Raw genomic sequence first — 15,833 nt, 5'->3', positions numbered from 1 at the left:
TGTGCAAATCCAGCTCTACTTGAAATTGGAATTAGCAAAGCTATTAATTCCAAAATAAAGAGACCCCGTGTACTCATTATCTGCGTTGATTTCATGTAGCATATATATGAATTCGTTTCATTAGATAAGTATTGAAACTCCCTTCTAATCTCAAGTTGTCAACACTCATTCGAGCCACATCCATCATGGGTATCCTCTGATATGCAGCTGTAAATATTAATGTCTAAACCCATTGCCCGCTTGTTCTGCCAAAAACGCCATAAATCATCAAACTAGAATCCCCAACCTGTATCAAAATCTCAAATCCCCTCATCACTATCAGACAACTCCCTCCCCTCCCCATACAACACCTCACACACTCCCGCCAGCGGAATATCCAGCACCGCATCCGTCCCCTCGTTCCAAATCTCCCTCCACCTCAGCCTCCCATTGCTCTCGACCTTCCTCTCCCTCTTACTGCTCCCCTTGAGCCTCCCCTTGGAGTCAATCACCGCCAGCTTGCCCGCCCCGTCCACAATCGTCTCCACGCTCGTCATCGGCACCGTCAAAATCTCCAGGTTGTACGCCGCCAGCGCCACGTAGATGTACACCAGCGTCATGACCAGGAACGCGGGCACGGCCAGCGCCCACCAGCGGTCCGGATAGTAGTATATGCCCAGCGCGTGTAGGAACGGCGACGGGAGGTAGCTCCAGAGGAGGTACATGAGGAAGATGAGGCTGCTGAACAGGTACAGCACGAAGCCGTAGTACTCGTATGTCGGCACCCTGGGCGCCGTGCGCGGGACGGGCGCGATGTCGTCGTCCGATGCATCGGGAGTCGTCGGACGGGAGGGCCGTAGCAGCGAGGTCAGAGACGGAGATGGAGGCAGAGGCGTGGGTGGTCGGCCGTAGAATGGAGGCGCAAAGTAGTTCTGCGAGAGCGGCGGCGGCGGCGATTCCTGGTCTGAAGAGCCCGAGGATTGGTTGTCTGAGATGTATTCGCCATCAAAGCCGTCTTCGTCGGTGCCAGACATGGTTAATTGCCTGTTTAGCTGAGAGTGTTGCAGCTGGTAAGAGTTGCAACAGATCAAAGATGGGACGGGCTGTTAATTACAGGTAGATGCGGAATACGGGATTCGGCAGTACCTCCGCCACATTTGATCGCAGCTACATACAGCTAACGCCACACATCAATTCAACCAGAGTCATCGAGAATATTTCTGTATTAAGCTGTATGCGAGGTATAATTAATTCGTCAACTTCATATCTCTTGTCTATTCATATACCAAAAACAAAAAAGCAGTGGCTGCTATCTCAATTCGCCATGATCAACAAGACATTAACACCTCTCGCCCAATCGCTTTGCTCGCTGCTATGTACACGCGGATAGCCAGACACATATAACCTTCTTGCTTCATTTCCGTATTTTATCCATCAATAGGACACTTATAATCCAGTTCCCTAGGCAAGACGCCATTCTCCTGCTTCTCTTGCAACGCATCCAGACAGGTCTGGTGGTAAATGTGTCGACAAGCCAGCACGACGAGCGGCCCCAAGACTTGGTCTTTATTCGACTTACCAGCGATTTGCTCAATGAGCATGCTTGACGGCCGCATATCCAAGCTCTTCCCCTTGCTCCTACGATCTGACACTCTTGCGTGGCCCTTGGCTCGTTCCGCAACTTGCGTTTGCCTCTGCTGTCTGGCCACCTCCTCCGCCGCTTGCTTGTCTTCCCAAGCCTCAAACACCGTCGCGCCGGCGAGGCCTGGGCCCCATACTCTTTTGCCGCATGCCTCGCATGTCGAACCGCGCGGCCTCCATCCACGCTGTCTAAGTTCGACAGATGTGTCCACACTTGTGAAGAGACTTCGTTCCAAGAGGCGGTTGGACAGACGAAGAATAGACTCCTCGTATGCGTAAGCTGAGAAGATGGACGCAAGCACACTGCGAAGATCAGCCAAGCTTGGTGATGATGCTGCTGCCTTTTCAAGGAACGCTCTCAATATTCGTAGGAACGAGAGATTGGACCCTGCACTTGACAGAACATTGGAACCCAACTGGCCATTTGCTTGATTTGAAGCTTGGCTTGAAGTAGAAACAAGTAGCGAGGTAAAGGTATGCTGCACAAGTGATCGCAGCTTCGCCAAGAGCCTCTCCTCATCAGAGGCACTGCTGCTCGCAGCAGCTTGTATGGCCGGTGACAGATTTTGAGTAACCTGTACACAAGCACCAATGAGGCTCAGCCAGAGACTTTCATCTGCTGACAGATTCTCTTGGGCAGTCTTATTCTTCGATACCACACTGACTCTCCTTGTAGATTTTGTCTGCTCCTGACATAACCAAATCCCAACATGGACATAGTTCTGCAGGCTTTCAAGAAGAGCTTCGGCTGAGGCTTCCAGCGACGGTGCACTGCCCTCTTCGCCGTCTTGTGTGCTGGACGAGCGCAAAAGTGCTTCCATGGCAGATTCGAGCGTGCCCAAATGACGGACTAATCGATCCATAGCCATGGCAACTTGTCCTGCTCGGGCCATGAGCACAACAGCGGCATCCACCACACCCGTTTCTTCCATAGTGGGTAACAAACTGTCCAGTTGAAGATCGACCGATTGGACGAGCCCAATGTAATCTGACACGTGCTGTGCATCAAATCTACACATCAGTCGAACATATCGCTCAACAAGTAGCCGCTCGTGCGTCAGCTGTCCATCTGCCAGCGGATCTTCTGGCTCTAGTAACGTCTTTAGATAAGCATGCTGTAGCTCAGGGGCATCCTCTGCGGAATTGAGAATATGCTGGTGTAGTTCAGTCGTTTGTAGCGCAAGAGTTGAGGCCGAGCGCTCGGGGCCCAATTCAAGCAAGTCTCTTGCGTGGTTTTCGACAATGGTCAAGACTTCATGCTGTTGTCGCTGACTCAGTTCACTATGGGGTCGTAAACATTCCGCAATACAGTCGAACACCAAGTCCTGATCTTCTGGATCTTCAAAGAACGTCTGTACGAGCTTTCCGAACTGTTTGTCAACTTTGTATATTCGTTTCAGAATTCGATAGAAGCCTGCCTGCTTGAACAATGGCATTAACGCAGGCATATCTGAAGGGTGGTAAACTGATAGCAGATATTCGGCGCTCAATTGCGCATCCTCGGCAAGATCAGAGCCAGGATAGTTGCAAAGCCCGGTGAGGACTTTTGACAAGGTCGTACCAGAGAAGAGCAGATATTGGGGGAACTTGGGAAGATTTCGAGCAATGAACATGTCGAGATAGATGGTATCGGCCGGCGCAAAATCTGACGGATTCATAACGTCGAGCAAGATGGATAAGACGTATTGTCGGTTGATTGTCAGGCCAAAGATCTGCTCTTCTGGTATGTCTGCTCTGGAGCTACTACCATTAGGCTTCTTCTCGGAGGAGTCGTTTAGGAAGGAATCTTCAAATGCTTCATTAAGGGCGCTGAGGAAGCTTGGGGCGTCGAATTTGAGAATCATCCTCAAATAAGGGAACGCAGGCTCTGACTCTGCGTCGGGTCTAGTGAGAAATTCTCCGCCACTGCCTTTGGGCCATGAAATGGTCTTGCCAGAAAAGTAAAACCAATAAATCTCGGCCTTGGCTCTATTCGCCGTCTCTTCGTCCATGATTTCACCGCTCGGGTAGACCCGACCGGTAAGGGTGTAAGAAAGGTAAGGGAAAATCTTGACCGCATTGACACCGTAGTAATCGTCAGCCGTATTATCAGGGACGGAATCCCCGTTCGACATCAACGGGACGAGGAGGCTAAGTAGGTCGATCATTGGTGTAATGTAATCTTGCAGGGCTTGGTTCCAGACATAGGTAAGCGCGTCATACAGATTGTGCTGCTTGCAGAGGATTGTGAGCTGATCCAAGTCAAGAGTGGCAGTCTCCATATGGCATATCAATTCCTCAAGCCTGCTTTCCCAGCCTCTGGTGACATAGTAGCTGACCATATCCTTGACCACCGTAGGCGGAACAATACGAATTGTTTGATCGAGGACAAAAGGCTCAAGAGTTTCGAGAAATATGCCCTCGGCATCGGCATCGCTATACCATTCATACAGCTCGTCAAACAGATAGTCGGTATTGCCGACAGTTTGGCATGCCACAAAGCAAGTTTCAGCAAGCTGTTTCAAATGGTCGTTATCCACAGACGCCTTGTTCTTCTGCCTTTGTGCAAAGGCGTACTTTAGAGAGGCACTCGTAATCTCCATGATCTTGTCGCGAACCATGCTGTGCCTTTGCTCAGTATCGTCAGGGAGGCCGACTGTCAGTTTATTGGCGTCGCCAGTGTAGTATGAGGTAGCCAGCTGGATAGCCCCTATGTAGTCACCATGCTCCATTGTGGCAATCAGCCGATCTGCCCAATTTGACAACGCCCCTATAGCCACATCGTTGAAACCTAAGAGGAACATTCTCCCTTTGTATGCCTTGAAGCTCATATAAAACGCATCGGCTACAACTCCATGCATGGACACATCATTCTCATCTAAATGCTCCACAAGGGTATGCAGCTGCTGGGAGAAAAGATCAGTATGGTAGATATATCTTTCCAATAAGTCAAATGCTTCCGTCATGCGCATGGTTCTATCCTCCAGGACAATCAGTCTTTGAGAGATGGTCAAAACTGTCAGCACGGAGCGGCTGAGCCACTGTACCGCAGCAATAGACTCTTCGCATTTCCACCTGCTTCGAGCTTTAAATCTCAATGATGGCGGATCACTATCGTCGCCAGGAATCTCATCCACATCCAGTACTGTAAGCACATTAGACCAACAATACGCCAGCTTAGCTTTTGAGGTGGTTGAGCCTGTGTGTGTATCTGCAGCCTTGAGATTTACGGCAGGGAACCAAGCCAAACAACCCGTCATGGCGCTATGAGCCGGAACATCCTTGGGCCGTGCAGACTTGTGTTGCGTCTGTGCCACTGGAGTAGTAGACACAATAACGAGCAAATAAGGGGTCAACATCGCTGTCAGCCCCATCTTGTCAGTCTCGCGCTCAACGTTTCCCAGCGGAAGAGGCGCAAAAGCGAGGACAGTACTGGGCTTTATAACTTTTCCCGGTTGCATAGGCGCATTCGGATATCGACCCAATATTCTTGTAGTCTTTACCGTTCTTCCAAGAGGCCCAGTACCCCTCGTGGCAAGATGGGAGAATGCCATGCCATGGCCATCAGCAGACACAAGAGCTGTGTGTCGAGTGCCCAAAAAGCCCAGGTGAATAACAGGAGCATCAGGCATGTGGCCATCGAGAGTCCTGTTTTGTACCTGGGATTCATCCAGATGTGAAATTGTGAGAAAGGGCCGTGAGGGACGTGCTGTGTCCCAGGTGAAGATGTTACCATTCGCATGGCCTCCGGCTATAATGGTGTGATCTGCCGATATAGCAAGAGCAGTGATGGGCCCAGATTCGATAGCTATCAGAATTAGCATTGCACATTTACGCATCTCATTCGGCACATACCTTTGGTACCAGGTCCTATGATCGTTTTTAGATTCTGACTGTAGTCAAAAACTAAGATGATGCCTTTAGAGGTTCCCAAAACAATGGATGCGGACACAGAAAGACAGGTAGGAGATCCAAAATTACGCCTCCCTGATTCCGAGAACGCATAGCTGTTTAGCTTCTTCAGCCTTGTCCACCTCACAACCTCCCATGGGGGCGACGGCGTATCAGTATCGGCTTGTTCTGACGGGAAATTGGAATTAAAGGAGGCATGGCGGCTGTGATTTGGCACAAATGTAGGAGTCGATGGACGAGGGCTGAGGGTGTTGAATGATGCTATTCGGGATTGGAAACGTCGATCGAAGGGTCGGAAGGACGGCGTGGGACTGCTGATGCCCGGACGGGAGGCAAATGACGGCAACACACTGCTGCCCGGTGAGGATATGCGCGAGCCCTGTGCCTGTCAGACGGCTTCCCTAACCATGAAGAAAGCATCTCATACCTGGATCGAGGGAGAGTCTCCTGGCGCAGAAGTGACGGATTCAATGGGACTCCCTGCCCTCCGCGGGATCGCATCGATGGAGCTTGCATCCGCCGACGTAATCTCGGAAATATCCCCATTTTGAATAGGCGGCTCTAGGAGGTTGTCATCTATGACATGGTTCTTCTCCTCTTCCTCCGCATTCACAGAGCTTGGGTCTTCCGGTGTTTCTGGCTGCTCGAGCTGGGGGACATCGGCATCGTCTTCGTTTTGGCTTTCATTTTCTACGGCAGGGACCGGGTTCTCGTAGTCGTCCGCTCGCTCTCCAGTAGGAGAGGCTTCTTCAGGGTCAGACATGATGTCGCAAAGTCCATGACATTGTCCAGCATGCAGCACGTCGACAAAGGGCTATCGAGGCAGTGTAAGTATGCCCTGGAGCTCCGGCGATGGCACGGGCCAGCTAAGGTCGGCAGTTTAGCTATCGCAAGCTCATGAACTGAAGGACTCTGGCGATGCGACCTTTGATCGCCCTGCAAGGCAAACCAAGCCGCAACTTTCGATTCGCAATCGAGAAAAGAGCTAATTAGATCTCAAGGTCGATACTCTGCACAGCTTCCCCATCTCTCATGGCTAGTCCGCGTATGCACATGCATGCAGACTGTACCGAAGATTCTCCGCCACACGATCGAGAAGTGACGTACTGGAACCCTGGATGGGCCAATTTGTGTAGCACCGGTACGCAGTGGGCAGGGTACAGGTACCAGGATGTACCTGACGGCGGCAATGGAGGGGCACAGTCGCAGCCACAGGTGGGCTTAAGCGTTACCAGCACTTGCAGAACATGGACATGAATGCCTTTGTCTTTTGTTATCACATCAGTATATGAGGCGGACAATAGATTTAGGGATAAGGGAAATACATATTTCTTCAGAAGACACTCACAAGCGTGTTCACGCACTTATCCGGCCGTCACTTGTGGGGTCGGATAAAGTGATTCACATCCATTGGAGCACGAGCACACCCTCAGAACGGAAATATGGCAGAGAAACATTTCCAATCATGTACGAAGCCACAAAAGGCATTTCCGTACTAGCCAACAAAAAGTTTTTATTGAAATGATAGAGAGCACACAAAGTTCAGCGAAATAAAACATATCGTAATTATAGTACAAAGTCAATCTACTGTAGCAGTAAACGAAATCCAGTGAAATCCAAAAAATTCAGGGTAGCCTTGATTAACAAACCGCTTAGACATCAGTACCTGTAATTGATTCTAATTTTTTAGCCCCCGCATTGGCGCTGCCCCTCCTCGCAATAGGTGGATCCCAGGTAGGCCCTTAAAAAAAAAGTTTCGACTCGAGAATTTTCCTCTTTTTCTTTTTTTCTCTCGGGAAAAGGCTTCGATCATTTTTTTGACTAGATTTGATTCACAGCCTTTATCCTCGCTCTTTGTCTGCTATCTATTCATTTCAATTTTTCAAAAAAGAAAACAAGAATAGATAAAATGGCCACCAACGGCTCCGCCAAGATCCTCGACCACACCACCGCTCTGGAGGTGCTGGGAGAGTACAAGTCTCGCGATGGCCTCGACAGACAAGAGCTTATGGACACGGCCAAGCACGGTGGCCTGACCTATAACGACTTCCTTATCCTGCCTGGCTACATTGGCTTCCCTGCCTCTGAGGTCACCCTCGACTCGCCCATCACCAAGCGCATCACCCTCAAGACTCCCTTCGTCTCCTCCCCCATGGACACTGTCACTGAGCACGAGATGGCCATTCACATGGCTCTCCAGGGTGGTTTGGGTGTTATCCACCACAACTGCTCTCCCGATGCTCAGGCCGACATGGTTCGCAAGGTGAAGCGTTACGAGAACGGCTTCATCCTCGACCCTGTTGTCATCAGCCGTGACACCACTGTTGGCGAGGCCAAGGCTCTTAAGGAGAAATGGGGCTTCGGAGGTTTCCCAGTTACTGGTAAGAAATTTTTTCACTTGGTTCTAAATCTCTCATTTCACACTGCAATGATTATAAACCTTTTCAATTATAACTTTCGTTCCACCAAAAGACCTTTGTCCTGAGGACCACCGTTACTATGACCAGCACCTGTCTCATTCTCAATGTTGTCCAAATTTGTAATCGACAGCATCCTGACTAATTTGACATAGAGGACGGAAAGATCGGCTCCAAGCTCCTTGGTATTGTTACCAACCGAGACATCCAGTTCGAGGATGACTTCAGCGCACCTGTCTCCAAGGTCATGGTCACTGAGCTCATCACTGCTCCTAACGGTGTCACCCTGACCGAGGCCAACAAGATTCTGTCCCAATCCAAGAAGGGCAAACTGCCCATCGTGGACAAGGACTTCAACCTGGTTGCCATGATCTCCCGCTCCGATTTGACCAAGAACCAACACTTCCCCTTGGCTTCTAAGCTTCCCGATAGCAAGCAGCTCATCTGCGCTGCTGCCATTGGCACTCGCCCAGAGGACAAGATCCGTCTGCAGAAGCTTGTTGATGCTGGTCTTGACATTGTCATCCTTGACAGCTCCCAGGGTAACAGCATGTACCAGGTGGAGATGATCAAGTGGATCAAGGCTGAGTTCCCCAACCTGGACGTCATCGGTGGTAACGTCGTTACCCGCGAGCAGGCTGCTAGCCTGATTGCCGCCGGTGTTGACGGTCTCCGAATTGGTATGGGCAGTGGTTCAGCCTGCATCACCCAGGAGGTCATGGCTGTTGGCCGACCCCAGGCTGCTGCCGTCCACGCTGTCAGCACCTTTGCTGCTCGTTTCGGCGTCCCCTGCATTGCCGATGGTGGTATCCAGAATGTTGGCCACATTGCCAAGGGTCTTGCTCTCGGTGCTTCCAGCATCATGATGGGTGGTCTCCTGGCTGGTACAACCGAGTCTCCCGGTACTTCCTTCGTTTCGCGCGAAGGCAAGCTGGTCAAGGCTTACCGTGGCATGGGCAGCATTGATGCCATGCAGGACAAGAAGGCTGGTGGCGGTGGCAAGGACAGCCAGAAGAGCAACGCCGGTACTGCTCGTTACTTCTCCGAAGGTGACAGCGTCTTGGTTGCTCAGGGTGTTTCCGGTTCCGTGGCTCACCGAGGGTAAGTTTGACACGCAATTCGCCCCCCTTTTCTCTCTTATACGCGTGAATCTCGAGCTGACATGTAACCAGATCTATCTCCAAGTTCGTTCCCTACCTTGCTGCTGGTCTGAAGCACTCCATGCAGGACTGCGGCATGAAGAGCTTGCAGGAGCTTCAGGACTCTGCTGCCAACGGTGTGTTGCGATTTGAGCTTCGCACTGCCAGCGCTCAGTTGGAGGGCAACGTGAACATGGAGTCGTATGAGAAGAAGCTCTACGCATAAAGGAATGATTGATGAAAAAAGGGTTTCCGGATAGGGTTCCGGTACAAAAAGGAGTGGACAAAAAGGGAAGGCATGTATTTGATTTCTGGAGTTTGGGTATAGGATGCGTGTGGTGATAAGCTTGGAAGCTATCGAGTAAACAAAAAGACCTCCCAGCAATGATTCTAGAGGCAGGCTTGGCGCGTTCGATGACATGAATGATGATTTTTCATAAATTTAATAAAGAGCGGCGGCTCCCCCGGGGCATGCCAAAATTCAGAGTGACTTGGAGACACATGCTGTGAAATTTTCTGCTTGACGCTCGGACTTGATCAGAGCTTTAGAGACTCGAGCTGCGGCTGATGCGAGGATTTGATATTGTATAATTCATTCAAACGCTTCAAATCTCTATACATCTGAATCACCATCTGAATCTTCGTCCTCAATCGTCCTCGACTCCCCATCCAACCCTCTATGTGCAGTCTCACGACTCAGAATCACATAATCAGGACGCACTACTTTCCCACCTCTTAAAGTGCGATCCCTAGGGGAAAAGTCATCTTTCGTGAAGCCAATTTTCTCGTAAAACTTGAGGCCGTTGAGGTTGCTTGTGAAGCAAGTGAGCATTACTTTCTTGGTTGACGGGATGTTTTCCGCAATGGTGATGAGCTGGTTCATGAGGTGCTTGCCAAGACCGGATCTAGTAATATATCGATAGGTAAGCTTGAGGTAGAAGCATGAGTTGAGAAAAAAAATAATAGATCTCGAAAGAAGAAAGTAAAAAATGACAGGGAAATGACTTGCCCTTGAAGTTCAGGAAGCAAATGCACTTCATAGCAATACAGCACCGGCTCATGATTCTCAAACGTAGGCATCAGCGATGTAAAGCCCTGGACCGCGCCGCCGTCATCTTTGACGAGTATATACCGGAGATCCGGCGACTTCATCTCTTTCCTTTTCATGGCAGGATGCCATCCCACAGACGAATTCTTGTAATCCACGCCGCTGGTCGTCTCGATGATGCCAAAGCACGTCCGGAAGTCATCTTTGCTGAGCTCGTGTGAGGATAGAAACTCGAGCGAGTAGCTTTTCTGTGTGAGTGGGTGAGTCCATGTTGTCCAGTCTTGGCTATGACACAAATGAACATTATTAAATTAGTAAAATGTCTTGACATAATGTGATGGGGCATGTATGACATGCGGGATGTCTCTACCTGGGCTTTATATAATCTCTGATGAACTCTTCATCCGTCTTCCCGTTGGCCGCCGCGATTGGGGTAATTTTCGGAGGTTTCCTTGGGATGAATCCTCGAATTTCTCTTCTTTTTGGTTCTTCAGCCATTGTGCGTAATTTTGTGTCTTTTATTGGACCTAAATGGCAGTATCCTGTAGGTAGTGTGAAGAAATGCTAAAAGCGTCGCGTGTAAATCGAGATGGAGCCAAAGGCCCAGCCGGCACTACTGAAATTATTCCACTGACTGCTGGTTTCTAAAAGTGAAGCCCTAGTGATTCTATAGTGATGAAAGTCTCAAGTTTTGACCCGCAATAAACAATTCAAGAAATTATTAAAACCTCTTCATGATAGAATTGATCAAGCCCGTAAAGGTCGGTGTACCTTCCTCACTCATAGAAGCCGTCTACAACCCACCACCCCTACCCGAGGTTTGTCCGACCCAAGCTCTTTTTCTCAATATATCGCCAACTTTTCTGAGTTGCCTCATCTGATTAGAAATCCACATACAAAAGCCATTTTTCCTTTTCCTTGTACAATAGTTTATTTCAGGCTCAATGAATAATCCTTAATGAATCCCGGCATCCGCCTGCTGCCCTTCGGCCGTGGCTATGCCACCCAACGGCCAGCCTCTCGGCTCAAACCGACGATAAGCCTCGATCACGTACGTTCAACAGCCAGCCTTTTGAGATCCCCGCCACAGCAGCAAGCTAACAAGCCAATTGCAAGTTCCTCCAACGGACAAAAGCCCTGGCATTATATAGAACTATCTGGAGAGGCACACGGCGCATTGCAGATGCTCGGACAAGAGCCGAATCCCGCAAATATGCCCGGGACGAATTTGAGCGGCATCGCAACGTCCAAGATATCGTATGTCACTGTCCATCCATTCTTTTCTCCTCGCATAGAAAAGAAAAAATTACTCTGCTAACTTGGAATCCCTCCTCGGCAAAAAAGTCTCACATAAGATATCTTTTATCAACAGGCAAAACGGAATGGGAAAGCATGGAGAGGTATATCGGGGGTATGTAACACTACATAAAATTGTACATTTTTACGACGGCAATCTGAACCGTCATTTCTCGAGCATGCAAGAAAGCTTCTTCCAGAAATCAGTCCGCACTTGAGGCTCGTGCCACGTCCTCCACGTCTTCGAAGCCATTGCCGTAGTATCGTCTATCAATTGCTTTTGCCAGACCGTTGTGTGTGTGTTTGTTCGTCGCTCCCATTCGTCACCATTTATGCGCCAATAATATACAGAATGCCCACTCGTCAGGGTGTCATCGTCGTCGTCGTCAAAAAGAGAAGAACCATCCTCGCAGCCGCCTTAGCTCTGTCGCTGCTTGTGTCGAGGGTTGGCCTTGCAGATAATGTACAGGTATCCATTGTGTCGCTTGCCAGCCTTTCGTCGAACAACCTGCAAATTCAAAGATTTAGACAAAGACTCGCTGAAAAGAATCAATCCGAATTCAAACCCACCTTGCAGTGCTCACACCTCTTCTTCACCGAGCTGTGAACCTTCATGCCCCGCGTCTGCTGCAGGGTCCCTCCAACTGCGGGCTTCGACAGCCATCCCATCCACGAGGAAGCCGGGCTGCTCGTTGCCGTCGCAAAGCTGCCAGCCGCAAACGGCTTGACAACCTGAGAAGAGCGCAAAAGCCCTGCGGCTAGAGAGAGCGTGCGCAGCAGGGATGCCATTGTCGATGTGCTGATTGTGCTGGGCTGCGAGAGAGATAAGACATGGGCCGGTTTTTTTCGGGACTTGGAGGTTTGCGATCTGCTTTTACAGGTCACGTGGTTTGCCGGTGTTGAGCTTCACCTTCAGTACAACATTTCCATTTCGAAAAGGAAAAAACAAATATTTTGCTCCAAAAAATATAGCCAAGTAATAATTTCGGCTCTATAATGATTTTGAGTGTCTTCATAGGAGCGCATTTCATTGTCACGGTCCTGGCACAAAGCCCGTCTTTGTCTCCATGCATGTTCACAGTCCATCTCACCAAGTTGGCGCAAGTTGTGTATATGGTTCAACAACAACCATTTGTGAGCTACCTACGACTATCTAATAGCCAGTTTTCATACATATTGTTCATACATAAGCGCAATTCCTCAGCATCCATAGATATTCAAAGCCTCAAAGCTTTGCCCTATACCGTATTGGTCAGGGATGATCCAGCAATTTCCTTCCTCCCAGCGTCTCAGCTTCACCACAGCTTTTTTCACCCCTTCCTGTCCTTCTTAGTCAATCAGTGTAACAGCCACCGATGCGGCTGATAAGCAAGCAAAACGAAAACAAAGAACACAATGTATCAAAGCAGGCCGCCCAAAGAACAGTGTCCAAATCGTGGGTAACCCAGAAAAGAAAGAAACCCAGAAAGACGTCGTGAGCTGTTCACCAGCTCTCCTTCAGTAGCTTACGTGCCGTGTCCAAGGCCTTGCTGTAATCAAAAAAGCATCGCCTCTCGTCTGGAATTGGAGGCTGGATCTCATCTAGATCATCTGGCGCCCCTCCATCCTCTCGCGTGGGGCCATATGCGGGAATTCCCTTTCGCTTAGAACCAGTCGGATAAGTCTTTCGAAGTTCCAGGATGCCCAGACGATGGACGTCTTCTCTGACGGCAGAGGCAATGACATCTAGCCAACGGCGTCCGGTAGCTTCGTCGAGGGCGACATCTTCAAGTCTGGGGAGTTTAACCAGCGAGTCATGTGGCAACTTGGCGTCTCGCATAAGGCGCTGCCAGTAAGGAGGCCACCTATAAACACCATCAACGCCCTCAGCAAACACGAGGTTCGGCATATGGCGTACAGTTTCGGTCGAATGAAGGCGAATTAATCCCACTCCGCCACGGAAAAGGGGTGCATCCTGGTTGAATGCCTTTTGCTCCCAGTCAGGGCAGAGCTTGTCCAAGAGGCCTTTCTTCTGCGCCTTCAAATGGTCTGTCTCCGCGTCAAGGCGTTTCTGCAAATGACAGGCGCAACAGATGCGTCTATGGGGTTGCAATAGATTTATCGAATCGGCTGAGAAGAACTCCATAAAAGTTTGATAGCCGCAAGAGCAGCAGCAGAAGAAAGTCGTTGCCATCTTTTTAAGATAATACTTGGGCCAGTCGTGAGCCACATGCTTTTCCACCGCTACTCGAACTGGCTTGAGCATGTCGTAGATTGCCTGGAGTTTAATGTCGCCACGGTTCCAAGCCCATCTGTCCACTTCTATATACCGATATACGGCATCTAGAAAGCTATACACGCCCAGTGGGATGTTTGGCACCTTGGCGAGGTAGTCCATGAATGCATGGTCTTTGGAAAATAACAGGTCTAGGCCTAGTCCCTTTGACTTCAGGACGGCCTTAAGGATAATAGCATAGAAGCCTCGCTGGGCAATGTCCATCTCGATTGGCCCCCAAGAGATACCATACGTCGCCGCGTTTTCGTGTGCATACGGAGTGCCCTGGTTAAAATGGGGAAAGAAATCAAATGCCTCGATCTTTGGCATGTTTTTCTTACGCCGATCATTGTTGATCTCATGGATGAGATCTAGAATCGGGATCACGTCGCCAAAGTGGATGAGAGGGCAGTTGTATACTCCCACCATGGTCACATGAGGCAACCCACGTAGTATGATGGCGAGCATCCGTCGGTCGAGAAGGGGCACCTTGTGAAGGTGCAGAACCTCGATATGCGAACGAGCCCTGTGTAATTCAGTCACTGATGAAGACGTTAGACTCGATGTTCCAGAGTATTCAAGGTGATGCCCGCTGCACTTACTCAATTTAAATAGACTCTCCATCGCGAGACTGATGGGCATCTTATGCAGTTTATCTTTTGTTCCTTCAAATTGATTTGCTGACCACATCTTGTCGAGTGGCTCGAGAGAACCCATGACGTTGATGCCATTGGCATCGTCTTTCCACCATTGCTTGGCACGATCAGTGGTAAGAGGATCAATCTCTTGATCGTCTGTTGCCCAGTAAGGTCCGGCAACTCGCAGGCATTCAGCTCTCCAAATCCGTGCCCATTGGAAGAAGACCTGTTCCATTTCAATGGATCGCAGTTTATAGTTATCAAAGTCCTGCAAAGATTCCAACCTTTGACGAGTTTCTTTCCACTCAGGCGAGTCAAGTCTCAACTTATATTTCTTCTGAGCTTCGAGAATATCTCCAATGGTGTGTTGGGGAACCTCTACAATCATTACAGAAGAGGGAACCTCGACGACATAGGCCATGGCACAAAAGTCCCACCGATTCTGTTTTTCTGTCAGACACTCCTTGAATTCTGTCATGGTACATGATAACTTACCACATTGTCGCCAACCAGCTTGAACATTTTGCTCGAGGTCAGAGAGAGCCTCATGGCTGTCTTGTGACCATCACGGAAGACATCTTCCATGATTTTAGGGCCAAGATATAGATGTCCTACGACAGGTACAATCTCCGGGGGGATAAAAGGCGCAGTCTCAATTACAGCCGCGACAGTTTTTGGGCGACTGGCTGCCGCTTTGAAAGCCGGCCTATTGGAAAGGCGTTCAGTGACAAACCATGGGCCCTATACTGTCATCAGTTTTCTATCCCAAGATTCTAGTGTCGTGCAGTTGCTTACCTTTGTGAGGCGGCGAAGTCTGTAACATATCCGACCGCTTGTGATAAATGTTTGCTTTCGAGACTTGACATACTTGCTTCGATCCGGTCGGAAAACTCTACTCTTGAGGTACCTTATTGTCTCGTTCTCCAGCTGTGCAGCCGTCTTCGTGGTAACATCTGGATGGAACTTTCCATCTGATAGACGCTTCCTGGATTCAGACATCCCGTAACGGGTGACGCGGCCTGAGATGGACATTAGTACATTCCAAACATAGTTATGAATTTGAAGCACTTACAACGGAAATCATCATCGTCAAAATCCATTGGGTCAGCAGGGAGGGCTTGGTGTAATGTTCTCTGACGAATCTTTTGCGATAACAGAGACTTGGTTCAAGTATGTGTCTATCGCTTTGAGTGTGAGCCAAACGAGCTTTGAATTTGATTTCTATCGTTCGTTCATCTGTTTACCAGTGATCAAAACAGCAAAGAGGTTATCAAGAAGCGGCAGTATATATGTTGCGTCAATACATAGTCATAATCTCAAAGATGGATGCCCATGAATATGGTTTCCAGAAGAGACAAACGTGAGTGATGATATATGGAGAGCAGGCACTCAGTCGGGATGGAGGAGAACAGCCTTTCAACAATACGCAGTGGATATGTGTAGCGTCTTGTGGAAGGAGTTTTCTACTCCTTCATGAAGTGCTTGGTGAGAAAGAAGAGAGCATTGAGGTTGAATTGAATTTGTGGGAAA

General features: G+C 49.3%; 6 protein-coding genes across 6 annotated transcripts; 2 read left to right on the top strand and 4 right to left on the bottom strand.

Annotated features, from left to right (window-relative positions):
* Positions 1-74: 74 nt before the first annotated feature.
* Positions 75-6,529, bottom strand: M431DRAFT_116258 (hypothetical protein). The gene is made up of 4 exons (XM_024911955.1): positions 5,939-6,529; positions 5,455-5,890; positions 1,426-5,407; positions 75-1,023 (listed from the first exon to the last, which is right to left on the bottom strand). Exons 1-4 carry the CDS (start codon positions 6,272-6,274, stop codon positions 300-302), a joined length of 5,478 nt encoding a protein of 1,825 aa, XP_024774717.1. The 5' UTR covers positions 6,275-6,529; the 3' UTR covers positions 75-299.
* Positions 6,530-7,314: 785 nt separating this feature from the next.
* M431DRAFT_508462 (hypothetical protein) lies at positions 7,315-9,557 on the top strand. Its single transcript, XM_024919112.1, has 3 exons — positions 7,315-7,892; positions 8,084-9,029; positions 9,101-9,557. The coding sequence occupies exons 1-3, from the start codon at positions 7,421-7,423 to the stop codon at positions 9,291-9,293; spliced, it is 1,611 nt and encodes a 536-aa protein (XP_024774716.1). The 5' UTR covers positions 7,315-7,420; the 3' UTR covers positions 9,294-9,557.
* Positions 9,558-9,680: 123 nt separating this feature from the next.
* Positions 9,681-10,613, bottom strand: M431DRAFT_86147 (hypothetical protein; the record flags this gene model as incomplete). The annotated part of the gene is made up of 3 exons (XM_024923644.1): positions 9,681-9,972; positions 10,062-10,400; positions 10,486-10,613. 3 exons carry the CDS (start codon positions 10,611-10,613, stop codon positions 9,681-9,683), a joined length of 759 nt encoding a protein of 252 aa, XP_024774715.1.
* Positions 10,614-11,073: 460 nt separating this feature from the next.
* M431DRAFT_495271 (hypothetical protein) lies at positions 11,074-11,534 on the top strand (the record flags this gene model as incomplete). Its single annotated transcript, XM_024917340.1, has 3 exons — positions 11,074-11,166; positions 11,232-11,372; positions 11,460-11,534. 3 exons carry the CDS (start codon positions 11,074-11,076, stop codon positions 11,532-11,534), a joined length of 309 nt encoding a protein of 102 aa, XP_024774714.1.
* A 295-nt stretch (positions 11,535-11,829) lies between these two features.
* On the bottom strand, positions 11,830-12,080 carry M431DRAFT_84911 (hypothetical protein; the record flags this gene model as incomplete). The annotated part of the gene is made up of 2 exons (XM_024923487.1): positions 11,830-11,919; positions 11,982-12,080. 2 exons carry the CDS (start codon positions 12,078-12,080, stop codon positions 11,830-11,832), a joined length of 189 nt encoding a protein of 62 aa, XP_024774713.1.
* An 814-nt stretch (positions 12,081-12,894) lies between these two features.
* On the bottom strand, positions 12,895-15,403 carry M431DRAFT_482199 (hypothetical protein; the record flags this gene model as incomplete). Its single annotated transcript, XM_024916024.1, has 5 exons — positions 12,895-14,207; positions 14,268-14,745; positions 14,799-15,044; positions 15,099-15,322; positions 15,376-15,403. 5 exons carry the CDS (start codon positions 15,401-15,403, stop codon positions 12,895-12,897), a joined length of 2,289 nt encoding a protein of 762 aa, XP_024774712.1.
* Positions 15,404-15,833: the final 430 nt, after the last annotated feature.

This window comes from Trichoderma harzianum (assembly GCF_003025095.1).
Source record: "Trichoderma harzianum CBS 226.95 unplaced genomic scaffold M431scaffold_6, whole genome shotgun sequence".
NCBI classification, from domain to species: Eukaryota; Fungi; Ascomycota; class Sordariomycetes; order Hypocreales; family Hypocreaceae; genus Trichoderma; species Trichoderma harzianum.
The sequence above is the reverse complement of the archived record's forward strand: the minus strand, read 5'-3'. Positions and strand labels throughout refer to the sequence as shown.

Bases quoted from the DNA above. Each gene is read 5' to 3' on its own strand.
- M431DRAFT_116258 (XM_024911955.1), bottom strand. From the start codon at position 6,274: ATGTCTGACCCTGAAGAAGCCTCTCCTACTGGAGAGCGAGCGGACGAC. The intron at 5,408-5,454 runs GTATGTGCCGAA...TAATTCTGATAG, and splicing joins CATAGGACCTGGTACCAAAG to CTATCGAATCTGGGCCCATC. The intron at 1,024-1,425 runs GTGTCCTATTGA...TCAGCTAAACAG, and splicing joins CCTAGGGAACTGGATTATAA to GCAATTAACCATGTCTGGCA.
- M431DRAFT_508462 (XM_024919112.1), top strand. From the start codon at position 7,421: ATGGCCACCAACGGCTCCGCCAAGATCCTCGACCACACCACCGCTCTG. The intron at 7,893-8,083 runs GTAAGAAATTTT...AATTTGACATAG, and splicing joins CGGAGGTTTCCCAGTTACTG to AGGACGGAAAGATCGGCTCC. The intron at 9,030-9,100 runs GTAAGTTTGACA...ACATGTAACCAG, and splicing joins GGTTCCGTGGCTCACCGAGG to ATCTATCTCCAAGTTCGTTC.